The 20,657-nt window shown below is 54.2% G+C and overlaps 1 protein-coding gene and 1 pseudogene across 1 annotated transcript; one reads left to right on the top strand and one right to left on the bottom strand.

Annotated features, from left to right (window-relative positions):
- Positions 1-3,959: 3,959 nt before the first annotated feature.
- Positions 3,960-19,591, top strand: LOC139256597 (glutamate-rich WD repeat-containing protein 1-like). The gene is made up of 5 exons (XM_070874266.1): positions 3,960-4,169; positions 6,141-6,258; positions 6,815-6,977; positions 14,999-15,212; positions 19,242-19,591. Exons 1-5 carry the CDS (start codon positions 3,989-3,991, stop codon positions 19,574-19,576), a joined length of 1,011 nt encoding a protein of 336 aa, XP_070730367.1. The 5' UTR covers positions 3,960-3,988; the 3' UTR covers positions 19,577-19,591.
- LOC139256596 (collagen alpha-1(XII) chain-like) lies at positions 7,236-7,801 on the bottom strand (annotated as a pseudogene).
- Positions 19,592-20,657: the final 1,066 nt, after the last annotated feature.

Below are 20,657 nucleotides of genomic sequence, written 5' to 3'. Positions count from 1 at the left end.
AAATGTAGGGTATAGACACTATATAAATGTAGAGTATAGACACTGTATAAATGTAGGGTATAGACACTGTATAAATGTAGGGTATAGACACTGTATAAATGTAGGGTATAGACACTGTATAAATGTAGGGTATAGACACTATATAAATGTAGGGTATAGACACTATATAAATGTAGGGTATAGACACTGTATAAATGTAGGGTATAGACACTATATAAATGTAGGGTATAGACACTATATAAATGTAGGGTATAGACACTGTATAAATGTAGGGTATAGACACTGTATAAATGTAGGGTATGGACACTGTATAAATGTAGGGTATAGACACTATATAAATGTAGGGTATGGACACTGTATAAATGTAGGGTATAGACACTATATAAATGTAGGGTATAGACACTGTATAAATGTAGGGTATAGACACTGTATAAATGTAGGGTATAGACACTATATAAATGTAGGGTATAGACACTATATAAATGTAGGGTATAGACACTGTATAAATGTAGGGTATAGACACTATATAAATGTAGGGTATAGACACTATATAAATGTAGGGTATAGACACTGTATAAATGTAGGGTATAGACACTGTATAAATGTAGGGTATAGACACTATATAAATGTAGGTATAGACACTGTATAAATGTAGGGTATAGACACTATATAAATGTAGGGTACAGACACTGTATAAATGTAGGGTATAGACACTGTATAAATGTAGGGTATGGACACTGTGAGACACGATGGGAAGTGACTGCACCAAAGATGGCCGCGCCCTGATCCGGCACACTGTTTGGTACAGAACGGGAAGGACCCCCCAGTGTGGGCAGGTGTCCGGCGGGAAAGCCTGCGGCGCCTGCAGTAAAGATGGCGGACGGGGAGCGGGAGCTGGAGGCGAGCGGCAGCAGCGGGGAGGAGGAGGAGAACATGGAGGGCCCCGGGAGCCCGGGCCCCGGCCGTGTGTACCTCCCCGGACTGCCCCTGGAGCCCGGGGACCAGCTGGTGCGGGAGGAAGCGGCTTACCGGCTGTACCACCGGGCGCAGAGCGGTAGGCCCCGGGCCTTCTTAAAGGGGAATTAGTGGTGTGCACCGCTAAATGGTCTTAAAGGGGAATTAGTGGTGTGCACCGCTAAATGGTCTTAAAGGGGAATTAGTGGTGTGCACCGCTAAATGGTCTTAAAGGGGAATTAGTGGTGTGCACCGTTAAATGGTCTTAAAGGGGAATTAGTGGTGTGCACCGTCAAATGGTCTTAAAGGGGAATTAGTGGTGTGCACCGTCAAATGGTCTTAAAGGGGAATTAGTGGTGTGCACCGCTCAATGGTCTTAAAGGGGAATTAGTGGTGTGCACCGCTAAATGGTCTTAAAGGGGAATTAGTGGTGTGCACCGCTAAATGGTCTTAAAGGGGAATTAGTGGTGTGCACCGTCAAATGGTCTTAAAGGGGAATTAGTGGTGTGCACCGCTCAATGGTCTTAAAGGGAAATTAGTGGTGTGCACCGCTAAATGGTCTTAAAGGGGAATTAGTGGTGTGCACCGCTCAATGGTCTTAAAGGGGAATTAGTGGTGTGCACCGCTAAATGGTCTTAAAGGGGAATTAGTGGTGTGCACCGCTAAATGGTCTTAAAGGGGATCAGTGGTGTGCACCGCTAAATGGTCTTAAAGGGGAATTAGTGGTGTGCACCGTTAAATGGTCTTAAAGGGGAATTAGTGGTGTGCACCGCTAAATGGTCTTAAAGGGGAATTAGTGGTGTGCACCGCTAAATGGTCTTAAAGGGGATTAGTGGTGTGCACCGTTAAATGGTCTTAAAGGGGAATTAGTGGTGTGCACCGCTAAATGGTCTTAAAGGGGAATTAGTGGTGTGCACCGTTAAATGGTCTTAAAGGGGAATTAGTGGTGTGCACCGTTAAATGGTCTTAAAGGGGATCAGTGGTGTGCACCGTTAAATGGTCTGAAAGGGGAATTAGTGGTGTGCACCGTTCAATGGTCTTAAAGGGGATTAGTGGTGTGCACCGTTCAATGGTCTTAAAGGGGATTAGTGGTGTGCACCGCTAAATGGTCTTAAAGGGGAATTAGTGGTGTGCACCGCTAAATGGTCTGAAAGCGGATTAGTGGTGTGCACCGCTAAATGGTCTTAAAGGGGAATTAGTGGTGTGCACCGCTAAATGGTGTCAAAGGGGAATTAGTGGTGTGCACCGTTAAATGGTGTCAAAGGGGAATTAGTGGTGTGCACCGCTAAATGGTCTTAAAGGGGAATTAGTGGTGTGCACCGCTAAATGGTGTCAAAGGGGAATTAGTGGTGTGCACCGTTCAATGGTCTTAAAGGGGAATTAGTGGTGTGCACCGTTAAATGGTCTTAAAGGGGAATTAGTGGTGTGCACCGTTAAATGGTCTTAAAGGGGAATTAGTGGTGTGCACCGCTAAATGGTCTTAAAGGGGAATTAGTGGTGTGCACCGCTAAATGGTGTCAAAGGGGAATTAGTGGTGTGCACCGTTCAATGGTCTTAAAGGGGAATTAGTGGTGTGCACCGCTAAATGGTCTTAAAGGGGAATTAGTGGTGTGCACCGCTAAATGGTCTTAAAGGGGAATTAGTGGTGTGCACCGCTAAATGGTCTTAAAGGGGAATTAGTGGTGTGCACCGCTAAATGGTCTCAAAGCGGATTAGTGTTGTGCACCGTTAAATGGTCTTAAAGGGGATTAGTGGTGTGCACCGTTAAATGGTCTGAAAGGGAATTAGTGGTGTGCACCGCTAAATGGTCTTAAAGGGAAATTAGTGGTGTGCACCGCTAAATGGTCTTAAAGGGGAATTAGTGGTGTGCACCGCTAAATGGTGTTCAAGGGGAATTAGTGGTGTGCACCGCTAAATGGTCTTAAAGGGGAATTAGTGGTGTGCACCGCTAAATGGTCTTAAAGGTGAATTAGTGGTGTGCACCGCTAAATGGTCTTAAAGGGGAATTAGTGGTGTGCACCGTTAAATGGTCTTAAAGGGGATTAGTGGTGTGCACCGTTAAATGGTCTTAAAGGGGAATTAGTGGTGTGCACCGTTAAATGGTGTTCAAGGGGAATTAGTGGTGTGCACCGCGAAATGGTCTGAAAGGGGAATCAGTTGTGTGCACCGTTAAATGGTCTTAAAGGGGAATTAGTGGTGTGCACCGTTAAATGGTCTTAAAGGGGATTAGTGGTGTGCACCGTGATACAAGATTTAACGGAGGTGATTATGGGTGCGAGCCTTGTAATTGTGGGATTTGACAGGAGGACATTGGGTTGGGGGAGCTGCTGGTGGATTGGTGCTAACTGTCCCCTTCCTGCTCACAGGTGCCCCGTGCCTGAGTTTTGACATAATCCGTATAAATGTAGGGTATAGACACTGTATAAATGTAGGGTATAGACACTGTATAAATGTAGGGTATAGACACTGTATAAATGTAGGGTATAGACACTGTATAAATGTAGGGTATAGACACTGTATAAATGTAGGGTATAGACACTGTATAAATGTAGGGTATAGACACTGTATAAATGTAGGGTATAGACACTGTATAAATGTAGGGTATAGACACTGTATAAATGTAGGGTATAGACACTATATAAATGTAGGGTATAGACACTATATAAATGTAGGGTATAGACACTGTATAAATGTAGGGTATAGACACTATATAAATGTAGGGTATAGACACTGTATAAATGTAGGGTATGGACACTATATAAATGTAGGGTATAGACACTATATAAATGTAGGGTATAGACACTATATAAATGTAGGGTATAGACACTGTATAAATGTAGGGTATAGACACTATATAAATGTAGGGTATAGACACTGTATAAATGTAGGGTATGGACACTGTGAGACACGATGGGAAGTGACTGCACCAAAGATGGCCGCGCCCTGATCCGGCACACTGTTTGGTACAGAACGGGAAGGACCCCCCAGTGTGGGCAGGTGTCCGGCGGGAAAGCCTGCGGCGCCTGCAGTAAAGATGGCGGACGGGGAGCGGGAGCTGGAGGCGAGCGGCAGCAGCGGGGAGGAGGAGGAGAACATGGAGGGCCCCGGGAGCCCGGGCCCCGGCCGTGTGTACCTCCCCGGACTGCCCCTGGAGCCCGGGGACCAGCTGGTGCGGGAGGAAGCGGCTTACCGGCTGTACCACCGGGCGCAGAGCGGTAGGCCCCGGGCCTTCTTAAAGGGGAATTAGTGGTGTGCACCGCTCAATGGTCTTAAAGGGGAATTAGTGGTGTGCACCGCTAAATGGTCTTAAAGGGGAATTAGTGGTGTGCACCGCTAAATGGTCTTAAAGGGGAATTAGTGGTGTGCACCGCTCAATGGTCTTAAAGGGGAATTAGTGGTGTGCACCGCTAAATGGTCTTAAAGGGGATCAGTGGTGTGCACCGTTAAATGGTCTTAAAGGGGAATTAGTGGTGTGCACCGCTAAATGGTCTTAAAGGTGAATTAGTGGTGTGCACCGCTAAATGGTCTTAAAGGGGAATTAGTGGTGTGCACCGCTAAATGGTCTTAAAGGGGATTAGTGGTGTGCACCGTTAAATGGTCTTAAAGGGGAATTAGTGGTGTGCACCGCTAAATGGTCTTAAAGGGGAATTAGTGGTGTGCACCGTTAAATGGTCTTAAAGGGGAATTAGTGGTGTGCACCGTTAAATGGTCTTAAAGGGGATCAGTGGTGTGCACCGTTAAATGGTCTGAAAGGGGAATTAGTGGTGTGCACCGCTAAATGGTCTTAAAGGGGAATTAGTGGTGTGCACCGTTCAATGGTCTTAAAGGGGATTAGTGGTGTGCACCGCTAAATGGTCTTAAAGGGGAATTAGTGGTGTGCACCGCTAAATGGTCTGAAAGCGGATTAGTGGTGTGCACCGCTAAATGGTCTTAAAGGGGAATTAGTGGTGTGCACCGCTAAATGGTGTCAAAGGGGAATTAGTGGTGTGCACCGTTAAATGGTGTCAAAGGGGAATTAGTGGTGTGCACCGCTAAATGGTCTTAAAGGGGAATTAGTGGTGTGCACCGCTAAATGGTGTCAAAGGGGAATTAGTGGTGTGCACCGCTAAATGGTGTCAAAGGGGAATTAGTGGTGTGCACCGTTCAATGGTCTTAAAGGGGAATTAGTGGTGTGCACCGTTAAATGGTCTTAAAGGGGAATTAGTGGTGTGCACCGTTAAATGGTCTTAAAGGGGAATTAGTGGTGTGCACCGCTAAATGGTCTTAAAGGGGAATTAGTGGTGTGCACCGCTAAATGGTGTCAAAGGGGAATTAGTGGTGTGCACCGTTCAATGGTCTTAAAGGGGAATTAGTGGTGTGCACCGCTAAATGGTCTTAAAGGGGAATTAGTGGTGTGCACCGCTAAATGGTCTTAAAGGGGAATTAGTGGTGTGCACCGCTAAATGGTCTTAAAGGGGAATTAGTGGTGTGCACCGCTAAATGGTCTCAAAGCGGATTAGTGTTGTGCACCGTTAAATGGTCTTAAAGGGGATTAGTGGTGTGCACCGTTAAATGGTCTGAAAGGGAATTAGTGGTGTGCACCGCTAAATGGTCTTAAAGGGAAATTAGTGGTGTGCACCGCTAAATGGTCTTAAAGGGGAATTAGTGGTGTGCACCGCTAAATGGTCTTAAAGGTGAATTAGTGGTGTGCACCGCTAAATGGTGTTCAAGGGGAATTAGTGGTGTGCACCGCTAAATGGTCTTAAAGGGGAATTAGTGGTGTGCACCGCTAAATGGTCTTAAAGGTGAATTAGTGGTGTGCACCGCTAAATGGTCTTAAAGGGGAATTAGTGGTGTGCACCGTTAAATGGTCTTAAAGGGGATTAGTGGTGTGCACCGTTAAATGGTCTTAAAGGGGAATTAGTGGTGTGCACCGTTAAATGGTGTTCAAGGGGAATTAGTGGTGTGCACCGCGAAATGGTCTGAAAGGGGAATCAGTTGTGTGCACCGTTAAATGGTCTTAAAGGGGAATTAGTGGTGTGCACCGTTAAATGGTCTTAAAGGGGATTAGTGGTGTGCACCGTGATACAAGATTTAACGGAGGTGATTATGGGTGCGAGCCTTGTAATTGTGGGATTTGACAGGAGGACATTGGGTTGGGGGAGCTGCTGGTGGATTGGTGCTAACTGTCCCCTTCCTGCTCACAGGTGCCCCGTGCCTGAGTTTTGACATAATCCGGGATGACCTGGGAGAGGTGCGGACCGACTATCCAATGACCCTGTACCTGTGCGCAGGGACGCAGGCTGACACAGCCCAGGCCAACAGGTCAGCGGCAGAGTGGGAGTGGGGGGGGGGAGGTCACAGAGGGGTCAGGGGCTGGGGTCACGGAGAGGTTGTGGAGCGGGGTGGGGATCAAGGGGTCGAGGAGCGAGGGGTCACAGAAGTGTCGGGAGATCAAGGGGTCACGCAGGGGTCGGAGAGCGAGAGGTCAGGGAGGGGTCAGTGAATTAGGGGTCATGGAGCGTTCGGGGGATAGAGGGGTCACGCTGGGGTCAGGGGTGTACGGGGTCACGGAGCGATCGGGGAGCAAGTGGTCACGGGGGAGCGGGGTTATTGGCAGCGAGAGGTCACGGGGTCGGAGAGTGAGGAGTCACGGAGGGGTCGCGGTGCAGGGTCAAGGGGTTGAGCGGGTGGGGTCAGAGAGTTCACGGAGCGAAGGGTCACGGAATGGTCGGGGAAGGGGCTCTCAGGGATCGGGGAGCGAGGGGTCACGGTGGGGTCATGGAGCGAGGGGTCACGGGTGCGAGCGGTGACGGAAGGGTCGGGGGCCGAGGGGTCGGGCAGCGATGGGTCTGACGTTTCTCCTGCCCCCCCCCCTCAGGTTGCTGGTGATGAAGATGCACAACCTTCGAGGGACCAAGCGGAGGGGCTCGGAGTCAGGCTCGGAATCTGAGAGCAGCGAGAGCGAGGGGGAGGAGGAGGAGCAGAAACCCCTCCTGGAGATCGCCATGGTGCCACACTACGGAGGGGTCAACCGTGTCCGGGTATCACACCCCCCCCCCCCCCGCGCTCGCGCTCTCTCTCTCTCTCTCTGTCTCTCTCCGCTCGGTCTCTCGCTCGGTCTCCCCCTCTGGCCCTCTGCCCCCCTCTCGCCCTCTGTCCCCCTCTCGCCCTCTGTCCCCCTCTGGCCCTCTGCCCCCCTCTCGCCCTCTGCCCCCCTCTCGCCCTCTGTCCCCCTCTGGCCCTCTGTCCCCCTCTGGCCCTCTGTCCCCCTCTGGCCCTCTGTCCCCCTCTGGCCCTCTGTCCCCCTCTGGCCCTCTGTCCCCCTCTGGCCCTCTGTCCCCCCTCTGGCCCTCTGTCCCCCCTCTGGCCCTCTGTCCCCCCTCTGGCCCTCTGTCCCCCCTCTGGCCCTCTGTCCCCCCTCTGGCCCTCTGTCCCCCCTCTCGCCCTCTGTCCCCCTCTCGCCCTCTGACCCCTCTCGCCCTCTGTCCCCCTCTGGCCCTCTGTCCCCCCTCTGGCCCTCTGTCCCCCCTCTGGCCCTCTGTCCCCCCTCTGGCCCTCTGTCCCCCCTCTGGCCCTCTGTCCCCCCTCTGGCCCTCTGTCCCCCCTCTGGCCCTCTGTCCCCCCTCTGGCCCTCTGTCCCCCCTCTGGCCCTCTGTCCCCCTCTCGCCCTCTGTCCCCCTCTCGCCCTCTGTCCCCCTCTGGCCCTCTGTCCCCCTCTGGCCCTCTGTCCCCCTCTGGCCCTCTGTCCCCCTCTGGCCCTCTGGCCCTCTGTCCCCCTCTGGCCCTCTGTCCCCCTCTGGCCCTCTATCCCCCTCTCGCCCTCTGTCCCCCTCTCGCCCTCTGGCCCTCTGTCCCCCTCTCGCCCTCTGTCCCCCTCTGGCCCCCTCTGGCCCTCTGGCCCTCTGTCCCCCTCTGGCCCTCTGTCCCCCTCTGGCCCTCTGGCCACCTCCGGCCCTCTGGCCCCCTCTCGCCCTCTGTCCCCCTCTGGCCCCCTCTCGCCCTCTGTCCCCCTCTGGCCCTCTGTCCCCCTCTCGCCCTCTGTCCCCCTCTCGCCCTCTGTCCCCCTCTCGCCCTCTGTCCCCCTCTGGCCCTCTGTCCCCCTCTGGCCCTCTGTCCCCCTCTGTCCCTCTGTCCCCCTCTCGCCCTCTGTCCCCCTCTCGCCCTCTGTCCCACTCTCGCCCTCTGGCCCCCTCTGGCCCTCTGTCCCCCTCTGGCCCTCTGTCCCCCTCTGGCCCTCTGTCCCCCTCTGGCCCTCTGGCCCTCTGTCCCCCTCTGGCCCTCTGTCCCCCTCTGGCCTTCTGTCCCCCTCTGGCCTTCTGTCCCCCTCTGGCCTTCTGTCCCCCTCTGGCCCCCTCTGGCCCTCTGGCCCCCTCTGGCCCTCTGTCCCCCTCTCGCCCTCTGGCCCGCTCTCGCTCTCTGTCTCTCGCTCGCTCTCTCTGTCTCTCGCTCTCTCTGTCTCTCGCTCTCTCTGTCTCTCGCTCTCTCTGTCTCTCGCTCTCTCTGTCTCTCGCTCTCTCTGTCTCTCGCTCTCTCTGTCTCTCTCTCTCTCTGTCTCTCTCTCTCTCTGTCTCTCGCTCTCTCTGTCTCTCGCTCTCTCTGTCTCTCGCTCTCTGTCTCTCTCTCGCTCTCTGTCTCTCTCTCGCTCTCTCGCTCTCTCTGTCTCTCCCTCTCTCTGTCTCTCGCGCTCTCTGTCTCTCTCGCTCTCTGTCTCTCTCGCTCTCTGTCTCTCTCGCTCTCTGTCTCTCTCGCTCTCTGTCTCTCTCGCTCTCTGTCTCTCTCTCGCTCTGTCTCTCTCGCTCTCTGTCTCTCTCTCTCTCTGTCTCTCTCTCTCTCTGTCTCTCGCTCTCTCTGTCTCTCGCTCTGTCTCTCTCTCGCTCTCTGTCTCTCTCTCGCTCTCTCTCTGTCTCTCCCTCTCTCTGTCTCTCCCTCTCTCTGTCTCTCTCGCTCTCTGTCTCTCTCGCTCTCTGTCTCTCTCGCTCTCTGTCTCTCTCGCTCTCTGTCTCTCTCTCTCTCTGTCTCTCTCTCTCTCTGTCTCTCTCTCTCTCTCTGTCTCTCTCTCGCTCTCTGTCTCTCTCGCTCTCTGTCTCTCTCGCTCTCTGTCTCTCTCGCTCTCTGTCTCTCTCGCTCTCTGTCTCTCTCGCTCTCTGTCTCTCTCGCTCTCTGTCTCTCTCTCGCTCTCTGTCTCTCTCTCTCTCTCTGTCTCTCTCTCGCTCTCTGTCTCTCTCTCGCTCTCTGTCTCTCTCGCTCTCTGTCTCTCTCGCTCTCTGTCTCTCTCGCTCTCTGTCTCTCTCGCTCTCTGTCTCTCTCGCTCTCTGTCTCTCTCGCTCTCTGTCTCTCTCGCTCTCTGTCTCTCTCGCTCTCTGTCTCTCTCGCTCTCTGTCTCTCTCGCTCTCTGTCTCTCTCGCTCTCTGTCTCTCTCGCTCTCTGTCTCTCTCGCTCTCTGTCTCTCTCGCTCTCTGTCTCTCTCGCTCTCTGTCTCTCTCGCTCTCTGTCTCTCTCGCTCTCTGTCTCTCTCGCTCTCTCGCTCTCTCGCTCTCTCGCTCTCTCGCTCTCTCGCTCTCTCGCTCTCTCGCTCTCTCGCTCTCTCGCTCTCTCGCTCTCTCGCTCTCTCGCTCTCTCTATCTCTCGCTCTGTCTCGCTCTGTCTCTGTCTCTCGCTCTGTCTCTCTCGCTCTGTCTCTCTCTCTCGCTCTCTGTCTCTCTCGCTCTCTCGCTCTCTCGCTCTCTCGCTCTCTCGCTCTCTGACTCTCTATCTCTCGCTCTGTCTCGCTCTGTCTCTCTCTGTCTCTGTCTCTCGCTCTGTCTCTCTCGCTCTGTCTCTCTCGCTCTGTCTCTCTCTCTCGCTCTCTGTCTCTCTCGCTCTCTCGCTCTCTGACTCTCTCTGTCTCTGTCTCTCTATCTCTCGCTCTGTCTCTGTCTCTGTCTCTGTCTCTGTCTCTCTCGCTCTGTCTCGCTCTGTCTCTCTCGCGCTCTCTCGCGCTCTCTCGCTCTCTCTCGCGCTCTCTCGCGCTCTCTCGCTCTCTCTCGCTCGCTCTCTCTGTCTCTCGCTCGCTCTCTCTCGCTCTCTCTGCCTCTCGCTCTCTGTCTCTCTCTCGCTCTCTGTCTCTCTCTCGCCCTCTGTCTCTCTCTCGCCCTCTGTCTCTCTCTCGCCCTCTGTCTCTCTCTCGCCCTCTGTCTCTCTCTCGCTCTCTGTCTCTCTCTCGCTCTCTGTCTCTCTCTCGCTCTCTGTCTCTCTCTCGCTCTCTGTCTCTCTCTCGCTCTCTGTCTCTCTCTCGCTCTCTGTCTCTCTCTCGCTCTCTGTCTCTCTCTCGCCCTCTGTCTCTCTCTCGCTCTCTGTCTCTCTCTCGCCCTCTGTCTCTCTCTCGCTCTCTGTCTCTCTCTCGCTCTCTGTCTCTCTCTCGCTCTCTGTCTCTCTCTCGCTCTCTGTCTCTCTCGCTCTCTGTCTCTCTCTCGCTCTCTGTCTCTCTCTCGCTCTCTGTCTCTCTCTCGCTCTCTGTCTCTCTCTCGCTCTCTGTCTCTCTCGCTCTCTGTCTCTCTCGCTCTCTGTCTCTCTCGCTCTCTGTCTCTCTCTCGCTCTCTGTCTCTCTCTCGCTCTCTGTCTCTCTCTCGCTCTCTGTCTCTCTCTCGCTCTCTGTCTCTCTCTCGCTCTCTGTCTCTCTCTCGCTCTCTGTCTCTCTCTCGCTCTCTGTCTCTCTCTCGCTCTCTGTCTCTCTCTCGCTCTCTGTCTCTCTCTCGCTCTCTGTCTCTCTCTCGCTCTCTCTCTCTCTCGCTCTCTGTCTCTCTCTCGCTCTCTGTCTCTCTCTCGCTCTCTGTCTCTCTCGCTCTCTGTCTCTCTCGCTCTCTGTCTCTCTCGCTCTCTGTCTCTCTCGCTCTCTGTCTCTCTCGCTCTCTGTCTCTCTCGCTCTCTGTCTCTCTCGCTCTCTGTCTCTCTCTCGCTCTCTGTCTCTCTCGCTCTCTGTCTCTCTCGCTCTCTGTCTCTCTCTCGCTCTCTGTCTCTCTCTCGCTCTCTGTCTCTCTCGCTCTCTGTCTCTCTCGCTCTCTGTCTCTCTCTCGCTCTCTGTCTCTCTCTCGCTCTCTGTCTCTCTCGCTCTCTGTCTCTCTCGCTCTCTGTCTCTCTCGCTCTCTGTCTCTCTCGCTCTCTGTCTCTCTCGCTCTCTGTCTCTCTCGCTCTCTGTCTCTCTCGCTCTCTGTCTCTCTCGCTCTCTGTCTCTCTCGCTCTCTGTCTCTCTCGCTCTCTCGCTCTCTCGCTCTCTCGCTCTCTCGCTCTCTCGCTCTCTCGCTCTCTCGCTCTCTCGCTCTCTCGCTCTCTCGCTCTCTCGCTCTCTCTGTCTCTCTATCTCTCGCTCTGTCTCGCTCTGTCTCTCTCTGTCTCTGTCTCTCGCTCTGTCTCTCTCGCTCTGTCTCTCTCGCTCTGTCTCTCTCTCTCGCTCTCTGTCTCTCTCGCTCTCTCGCTCTCTCGCTCTCTGACTCTCTGACTCTCTCTGTCTCTCTATCTCTCGCTCTGTCTCGCTCTGTCTCTGTCTCTGTCTCTGTCTCTCTCGCTCTGTCTCGCTCTGTCTCTCTCGCGCTCTCTCGCGCTCTCTCGCTCTCTCTCGCGCTCTCTCGCTCTCTCTCGCTCTCTCTCGCTCGCTCTCTCTGTCTCTCGCTCGCTCTCTCTCGCTCTCTCTGCCTCTCGCTCTCTGTCTCTCTCGCTCTCTGTCTCTCTCTCGCTCTCTGTCTCTCTCTCGCCCTCTGTCTCTCTCGCCCTCTGTCTCTCTCTCGCTCTCTGTCTCTCTCTCGCTCTCTGTCTCTCTCTCGCTCTCTGTCTCTCTCTCGCTCTCTGTCTCTCTCTCGCTCTCTGTCTCTCTCTCGCCCTCTGTCTCTCTCTCGCCCTCTGTCTCTCTCTCGCTCTCTGTCTCTCTCTCGCTCTCTGTCTCTCTCTCGCTCTCTGTCTCTCTCTCGCTCTCTGTCTCTCTCTCGCTCTCTGTCTCTCTCGCGCTCTCTGTCTCTCTCGCGCTCTCTGTCTCTCTCTCGCTCTCTGTCTCTCTCTCGCTCTCTGTCTCTCTCGCTCTCTGTCTCTCTCTCGCTCTCTGTCTCTCTCTCGCTCTCTGTCTCTCTCTCGCTCTCTGTCTCTCTCTCGCTCTCTGTCTCTCTCTCGCTCTCTGTCTCTCTCTCGCTCTCTGTCTCTCTCTCGCTCTCTGTCTCTCTCTCGCTCTCTGTCTCTCTCTCGCTCTGTCTCTCTCTCGCTCTCTGTCTCTCTCGCTCTCTGTCTCTCTCTCGCCCTCTGTCTCTCTCTCGCTCTCTGTCTCTCTCTCGCTCTGTCTCTCTCTCGCTCTCTGTCTCTCTCGCTCTCTGTCTCTCTCTCGCTCTCTGTCTCTCTCTCGCTCTGTCTCTCTCTCGCTCTCTGTCTCTCTCGCTCTCTGTCTCTCTCTCGCTCTCTGTCTCTCTCTCGCTCTCTGTCTCTCTCTCGCTCTCTGTCTCTCTCTCGCTCTCTGTCTCTCTCTCGCTCTGTCTCTCTCTCGCTCTCTGTCTCTCTCGCTCTCTGTCTCTCTCTCGCCCTCTGTCTCTCTCTCGCTCTCTGTCTCTCTCTCGCCCTCTGTCTCTCTCTCGCTCTCTGTCTCTCTCTCGCTCTGTCTCTCTCTCGCTCTCTGTCTCTCTCGCTCTCTGTCTCTCTCTCGCCCTCTGTCTCTCTCTCGCTCTCTGTCTCTCTCTCGCTCTCTGTCTCTCTCTCGCTCTCTGTCTCTCTCTCGCTCTCTGTCTCTCTCTCGCTCTCTGTCTCTCTCTCGCTCTCTGTCTCTCTCGCTCTCTGTCTCTCTCTCGCCCTCTGTCTCTCTCTCGCTCTCTGTCTCTCTCTCGCTCTGTCTCTCTCTCGCTCTCTGTCTCTCTCTCGCTCTCTGTCTCTCTCTCGCTCTCTGTCTCTCTCTCGCTCTCTGTCTCTCTCTCGCTCTCTGTCTCTCTCTCGCTCTCTGTCTCTCTCTCGCTCTCTGTCTCTCTCTCGCTCTCTGTCTCTCTCTCGCTCTCTGTCTCTCTCTCGCTCTCTGTCTCTCTCTCGCTCTCTGTCTCTCTCTCGCTCTCTGTCTCTCTCTCGCTCTCTGTCTCTCTCTCGCTCTCTGTCTCTCTCTCGCTCTCTGTCTCTCTCTCGCTCTCTGTCTCTCTCTCGCTCTCTGTCTCTCTCTCGCTCTCTGTCTCTCTCTCGCTCTCTGTCTCTCTCTCGCTCTCTGTCTCTCTCTCTCGCTCTCTGTCTCTCTCTCGCTCTCTGTCTCTCTCTCGCTCTCTGTCTCTCTCTCGCTCTCTGTCTCTCTCTCGCTCTCTGTCTCTCTCTCGCTCTCTGTCTCTCTCTCGCTCTCTGTCTCTCTCTCGCTCTCTGTCTCTCTCTCGCTCTCTGTCTCTCTCTCGCTCTCTGTCTCTCTCTCGCTCTCTGTCTCTCTCTCGCTCTCTGTCTCTCTCGCTCTCTGTCTCTCTCTCGCCCTCTGTCTCTCTCTCGCTCTCTGTCTCTCTCTCGCCCTCTGTCTCTCTCTCGCTCTCTGTCTCTCTCTCGCTCTCTGTCTCTCTCTCGCTCTCTGTCTCTCTCTCGCTCTCTGTCTCTCTCTCGCTCTCTGTCTCTCTCTCGCTCTCTGTCTCTCTCTCGCTCTCTGTCTCTCTCTCGCTCTCTGTCTCTCTCTCGCTCTCTGTCTCTCTCTCGCTCTCTGTCTCTCTCTCGCTCTCTGTCTCTCTCTCGCTCTCTGTCTCTCTCTCGCTCTCTGTCTCTCTCTCGCTCTCTGTCTCTCTCTCGCTCTCTGTCTCTCTCTCGCTCTCTGTCTCTCTCTCGCTCTCTGTCTCTCTCTCGCTCTCTGTCTCTCTCTCGCTCTCTGTCTCTCTCTCGCTCTCTGTCTCTCTCTCGCTCTCTGTCTCTCTCTCGCTCTCTGTCTCTCTCTCGCTCTCTGTCTCTCTCTCGCTCTCTGTCTCTCTCTCGCTCTCTGTCTCTCTCTCGCTCTCTGTCTCTCTCTCGCTCTCTGTCTCTCTCTCGCTCTCTGTCTCTCTCTCGCTCTCTGTCTCTCTCTCGCTCTCTGTCTCTCTCTCGCTCTCTGTCTCTCTCTCGCTCTCTGTCTCTCTCTCGCTCTCTGTCTCTCTCTCGCTCTCTGTCTCTCTCTCGCTCTCTGTCTCTCTCTCGCTCTCTGTCTCTCTCTCGCTCTCTGTCTCTCTCTCGCTCTCTGTCTCTCTCTCGCTCTCTGTCTCTCTCTCGCTCTCTGTCTCTCTCTCGCTCTCTGTCTCTCTCTCGCTCTCTGTCTCTCTCTCGCTCTCTGTCTCTCTCTCGCTCTCTGTCTCTCTCTCGCTCTCTGTCTCTCTCTCGCTCTCTGTCTCTCTCTCGCTCTCTGTCTCTCTCTCGCTCTCTGTCTCTCTCTCGCTCTCTGTCTCTCTCTCGCTCTCTGTCTCTCTCTCGCTCTCTGTCTCTCTCTCGCTCTCTGTCTCTCTCTCGCTCTCTGTCTCTCTCTCGCTCTCTGTCTCTCTCTCGCTCTCTGTCTCTCTCTCGCTCTCTGTCTCTCTCTCGCTCTCTGTCTCTCTCTCGCTCTCTGTCTCTCTCTCGCTCTCTGTCTCTCTCTCGCTCTCTGTCTCTCTCTCGCTCTCTGTCTCTCTCTCGCTCTCTGTCTCTCTCTCGCTCTCTCTCTCTCTCTCTCTCTCTCTCTCTCTCTCTCTCTCTCTCGCTCTCTCTCTCTCTCTCGCTCTCTCTCTCTCTCTCGCTCTCTCTCTCTCGCTCTCTCTCTCTCTCTCGCTCTCTCTCTCTCTCTCGCTCTCTGTCTCTCTCTCGCTCTCTGTCTCTCTCTCGCTCTCTGTCTCTCTCTCGCTCTCTGTCTCTCTCTCGCTCTCTGTCTCTCTCTCGCTCTCTGTCTCTCTCTCGCTCTCTGTCTCTCTCTCGCTCTCTGTCTCTCTCTCGCTCTCTGTCTCTCTCTCGCTCTCTGTCTCTCTCTCGCTCTCTGTCTCTCTCTCGCTCTCTGTCTCTCTCTCGCTCTCTGTCTCTCTCTCGCTCTCTGTCTCTCTCTCGCTCTCTGTCTCTCTCTCGCTCTCTCTCTCTCTATCTCACTGACCGTGTTCCTCCCTCTCTCCAGGTGAAGGACCTCTCCGGGACACAGATAGCGGCGGTGTGGTCCGAGAAGGGGCAGGTGGAGCTGTGGGACCTGGGCCAGCAGCTGCGGGCGGTGTCCGAGCCCTTGGCCATGTCCAGCTTCCTGCGAGACCACCAGTCCAAGCTCCAGCCCATCTTCGCGTTCGGCGGTCACATGACCGAAGGATTCGCCGTCGATTGGTCCCCCTTGGTGGCCGGTGAGGGCGCGCGTTGTTCGCTTATCGCCAGGGCAATGCGCGGGAGGGCGCACTTTAGGCCCAGGCTTCATTCCCGGCCTGCGAGGGCAGGCTCGCTGCTCTCCCCTGCTGGGGGCGCGTAAACAGGCCCACACGCAGCAGGAATGGGCCCATGGCTCCACTCCTAAATTTGGGCCTATATGTGACTCCAAGCCCTCACATAATAGGAGCAGGCATCAGGAGACCAGAACTGTGCACAGTGCTCCCAGTGTGGTCTAACCCAGGTATATGGAGACCAGAACTGTGCACAGTGCTCCAAGTGTGGTCTAACCCAGGTATATGGTGACCAGAACTGTGCACAGTGCTCCCAGTGTGGTCTAACCCAGGTATATGGAGACCAGAACTGTGCACAGTGCTCCCAGTGTGGTCTAATCCAGGTATATGGAGACCAGAACTGTGTACAGTGCTCCAAGTGTGGTCTAACCCAGGTATATGGTGACCAGAACTGTGCACAGTGCTCCCAGTGTGGTCTAATCCAGGTATATGGAGACCAGAACTGTGTACAGTGCTCCAAGTGTGGTCTAACCCAGGTATATGGTGACCAGAACTGTGCACAGTGCTCCAAGTGTGGTCTAACCCAGGTATATGGAGACCGGAACTGTGCACGGTGCTCCAAGTGTGGTCTAACCCAGGTATATGGAGACCGGAACTGTGCACAGTGCTCCAAGTGTGGTCTAACCCAGGTATATGGAGACCGGAACTGTGCACGGTGCTCCAAGTGTGGTCTAATCCAGGTATATAGAGACCAGAACTGTGTACAGTGCTCCAAGTGTGGTCTAACCCAGGTATATAGAGACCGGAACTGTGCACGGTGCTCCAAATGTGGTCTAACCCAGGTATATGGAGACCAGAACTGTGCACAGTGCTCCAAGTGTGGTCTAACCCAGGTATATGGAGACCGGAACTGTGCACGGTGCTCCAAATGTGGTCTAACCCAGGTATATAGAGACCACAACTGTGCACAGTGCTCCAAGTGTGGTCTAATCCAGGTATATAGAGACCAGAACTGTGTACAGTGCTCCAAGTGTGGTCTAATCCAGGTATATAGAGACCACAACTGTGCACAGTGCTCCAAGTGTGGTCTAATCCAGGTATATAGAGACCAGAACTGTGTACAGTGCTCCAAGTGTGGTCTAACCCAGGTATATGGAGACCAGAACTGTGCACAGTGCTCCAAGTGTGGTCTAACCCAGGTATATAGAGACCAGAACTGTGCACAATGCTCCAAGTGTGGCCTCACCAATACCCTGTATAACTGGAGCAAGACTTCCCTGCTTTTATACTCCATCCCCTTTGCAATAAAGGCCAAGATACCATTGGCCCTTCCTGATCACTTGCTGTACCTGCATACTAACCTTTTGTGTTTCATGTACAAGTAACCCCCAGGTCCCGCTGTACTGCGGCACTTTGTAGTCTTTCTCTATTTAAATAATAACTTGCTCTTTGATTTTTTTCTGCCAAAGTGCATGACCTCACACTTTCCCACATTATACTCCATCGGCCAAATTTTTGACCACTCACTGAGCCTGTCTGTGTCCTTTTGCAGATTTTGTGTCCTCCTCACACATTGCTTTTCCTCCCATCTTTGTATCGTCGGCAAACTTGTCTACGTTACACTCAGTCCCTTCTTCCAAGTCATTAATATAGATTGTAAATAGTTGGGGCCCCAGCACTGATCCCTGCGGCACCCCACTAGTTACTGATTGCCAACCCGAGAATACCCATTTATTCCGACTCTCTGTTTTCTGTTAGTTAACCAATCCTCTATCCGTGCTAATATATTACCCCCAACCCCGTGAACTTTTATCTTGTGCAGTAATCTTTTATGTGGCACCTTCCTGAGATTGAGCGAATGAAAAGTTGATCAGGAGCCCCAGGCTCACGTGCCCGCTGGTTACTGCGCTGGAAACGCCGACGGCAACTGGCGGGGCTATTCGCCTGTGAGAGGCGGCGCACTAGCGTTTCAGAGGAGGTTCTACTTACCGCGGGGAGCACCGGTGAGCTGCACGGCCTCGCCTCGAGGGTATTGAATGAGCCATGCAGCCCGATAAATGGGCCTGGACTGGGTAGATGCAGAGAGGATGTTTCCACTGATGGGGGAGACTAGAACTAGGGGGCATGGTCTTAGAATAAGGGGCCGCCCATTTAAAACTGAGATGAGGAGGAATTTCTTCTCTCAGAGGGTTGTAAATCTGTGGAATTCGCTGCCTCAGAGAGCTGTGGAAGCTGGGACATTGAATATATTTAAGACAGAGATAGACAGTTTCTTAACCGATAAGGGGACGGGCAGGGAAGTGGAGCTGGGTCCATGATCGGATCAGCCACGATCGTATTAAATGGTGGAGCAGGCTCGAGGGGCCGAATGGCCCACTCCTGCTCCTATTTGTTATGTTCTGATGTAAAGAAACAAAGGGATCTCGGAGTACAGACACACAAATCGCTAAAAGTTGCGACACGCATTAGCAAGGCCATAAAAAGCAAACCAGGAAGTAGGGTTTATTTCGAGAGTTATAGAATTGAAAAGTAGGGAAGTTATGTTGAATCTGTATTGAACCTTGGTTGACCACACTTGGAGCACTGTGCACAGTTCTGGTCTCCATATACCTGGGTGAGACCACACTTGGAGCACCGTGCACAGTTCTGGTCTCTATATACCTGGGTTAGACCACACTTGGAGCACCGTGCACAGTTCTGGTCTCCATATACCTGGGTTAGACCACACTTGGAGCACTGTGCACAGTTCTGGTCTCCATATACCTGGGTTAGACCACACTTGGAGCACTGTGCACAGTTCTGGTCACCATATACCTGGGTTAGACCACACTTGGAGCACTGTGCACAGTTCTGGTCACCATATACCTGGGTTAGACCACACTTGGAGCACTGTGCACAGTTCTGGTCTCCATATACCTGGATTAGACCACACTTGGAGCACTGTGCACAGTTCTGGTCTCTATATACCTTGGTTAGACCACACTTGGAGCACTGTGCACAGTTCTGGTCTCCATATACCTCGGTTAGACCACACTTGGAGCACTGTGCACAGTTCTGGTCTCATATACCTGGGTTAGACCATACTTGGAGCACTGTGCAAAGTTCTGGTCTCCATATACCTGGGTTAGACCACACTTGGAGCACTGTGCACAGTTCTGGTCTCCATATACCTGGGTTAGACCACACTTGGAGCACTGTGCACAGTTCTGGTCTCCATATACCTCGGTTAGACCACACTTGGAGCACTGTGCACAGTTCTGGTCTCCATATACCTGGGTTAGACCACACTTGGAGCACCGTGCACAGTTCTGGTCTCCATATACCTGGGTTAGACCACACTTGGAGCACTGTGCACAGTTCTGGTCTCCATATACCTGGGTTAGACCACACTTGGAGCACTGTGCACAGTTCTGGTCACCATAAAAAGGATATTGAGACACTGGAGAGGGTGCAGAGAAGATTTACAAGGACGATACCAGTAATGCGAGGGTGTACATATCAGGAGAGGATGAACAGGCCGGGTCTCTTGCCTCTTGAGGCGTGACCTAATCGAGGTGTTTGAAACGATGGAAGGTTTTGATCGAGTGGATACAGAGAGAACGTTCCCACTTGTGGGGAAGAGTATAACGAGAGGGTATCAATATAAGACAGTCACTCGGAAACCCAATGAGGAATTCAGGAGAAACCTCTTTACCCAGAGAGGGCTGAGAATGTGGAACTCACTCCCACAGGGAGGGGTTGAGGCGAATAGTATCGAGGCATCTAAGGGGAGGCTGGAGGAGCCGATGAGGGAGAAGGGAACAGAGGGTTATGCCGATAGATAGAGATGGGGAAAGGCGGGAGGAGGCTCGAGTGGAGAATAAACGCCGGCACGGACTGGTTGGGGCCGTATATTCCGATGTCAGTCTGACGCGGGCGGGGGGGCGGCGGAGTGGGGTGTTGGGATGTCGGTTGCTGGGGGCGACGGCCCTAATTATGCGTAACTTGTGTTGGCAGGGCGACTCGCCACGGGAGATTGTAACAAGAACATCCACCTTTGGGAGCCCGGGGAGGGGGGCTCGTGGACCGTAGACCAACGGCCTTACAGCGCCCACTCGCAGTCGGTCGAGGATATCCAGTGGTCACCCAACGAGCCCACGGTAAGTCCCGATCGCCCCCTCCCAGCATCGCTCGCTCGCTCCCCCGGAACGATGAAATCTAAGCTGAGGCTCCCCAGTGCTGAGGGAGTGCCGTACTGTCGGAGGGGCAGTACTGAGGGAGTGTCGTACTGCACTGTCGGAGGGGCAGTACTGAGGGAGTGTCGTACTGTACTGTCGGAGGGGCAGTACTGAGGGAGTGTCGTACTGCACTGTCGGAGGGGCAGTACTGAGGGAGTGTCGTACTGTCGGAGGGGCAGTACTGAGGGAGCTCCGCACTGTACTGTCGGAGGGGCAGTACTGAGGGAGTGTCGTACTGCACTGTCGGAGGGGCAGTACTGAGGGAGCTCCGCACTGTACTGTCGGAGGGGCAGTACTGAGGGAGTGCCGTACTGCGCTGTCGGAGGGGCAGTACTGAGGGAGCTCCGCACTGTACTGTCGGAGGGGCAGTACTGAGGGAGTGCCGTACTGCGCTGTCGGAGGGGCAGTACTGAGGGAGTGCCGTACTGTACTGTCGGAGGGGCAGTACTGAGGGAATGCCGCACTGTCGGAGGGGCAGTACTGAGGGAGTGCCGTACTGTCGGAGGGGCAGTACTGAGGGAGTGCCGTACTGTCGGAGGGGCAGTACTGAGGGAGTGCCGTACTGTCGGAGGGGCAGTACTGAGGGAGTGCCGCACTGCACTGTCGGAGGGGCAGTACTGAGGGAGTGCCGTACTGCGCTGTCGGAGGGGCAGTACTGAGGGAGTGCCGTACTGTCGGAGGGGCAGTACTGAGGGAGTGCCGTACTGCGCTGTCGGAGGGGCAGTACTGAGGGAGTGCCGTACTGTCGGAGGGGCAGTACTGAGGGAGTGCCGTACTGCGCTGTCGGAGGGGCAGTACTGAGGGAGTGCCGCACTGCCCTGTCGGAGGGGCAGTTCTGAGGGAGTGCCATACTGTCGGAGGGGCAGTACTGAGGGAGTGCCGCACTGTCGGAGGGGCAGTACTGAGGGAGTGCCGTACTGTCGGAGGGGCAGTACTGAGGGAGTGCCGTACTGTCGGAGGGGCAGTACTGAGGGAGTGCCGTACTGTCGGAGGGACAGTGCTGAGGGAGTGCCGTACTGTCGGAGGGGCAGTACTGAGGGAGTGCCGTACTGTCGGAGGGGCAGTACTGAGGGAGCGCCGTACTGTCGGAGGGGCAGTACTGAGGGAGTGCCGTACTGTCGGAGGGGCAGTACTGAGGGAGTGCCGTACTGTCGGAGGGGCAGTACTGAGGGAGCGCCGTACTGTCGGAGGGGCA

Source organism: Pristiophorus japonicus, unplaced genomic scaffold (assembly GCF_044704955.1).
Source record: "Pristiophorus japonicus isolate sPriJap1 unplaced genomic scaffold, sPriJap1.hap1 HAP1_SCAFFOLD_746, whole genome shotgun sequence".
NCBI lineage: Eukaryota > Metazoa > Chordata > Chondrichthyes > Pristiophoridae > Pristiophorus > Pristiophorus japonicus.
This window is presented reverse-complemented; position numbering and strand designations above follow the sequence as displayed.

Bases quoted from the DNA above. Each gene is read 5' to 3' on its own strand.
- LOC139256597 (XM_070874266.1), top strand. From the start codon at position 3,989: ATGGCGGACGGGGAGCGGGAGCTGGAGGCGAGCGGCAGCAGCGGGGAG. The intron at 4,170-6,140 runs GTAGGCCCCGGG...TCCTGCTCACAG, and splicing joins GTACCACCGGGCGCAGAGCG to GTGCCCCGTGCCTGAGTTTT. The intron at 6,978-14,998 runs GTATCACACCCC...CCCTCTCTCCAG, and splicing joins GAGGGGTCAACCGTGTCCGG to GTGAAGGACCTCTCCGGGAC.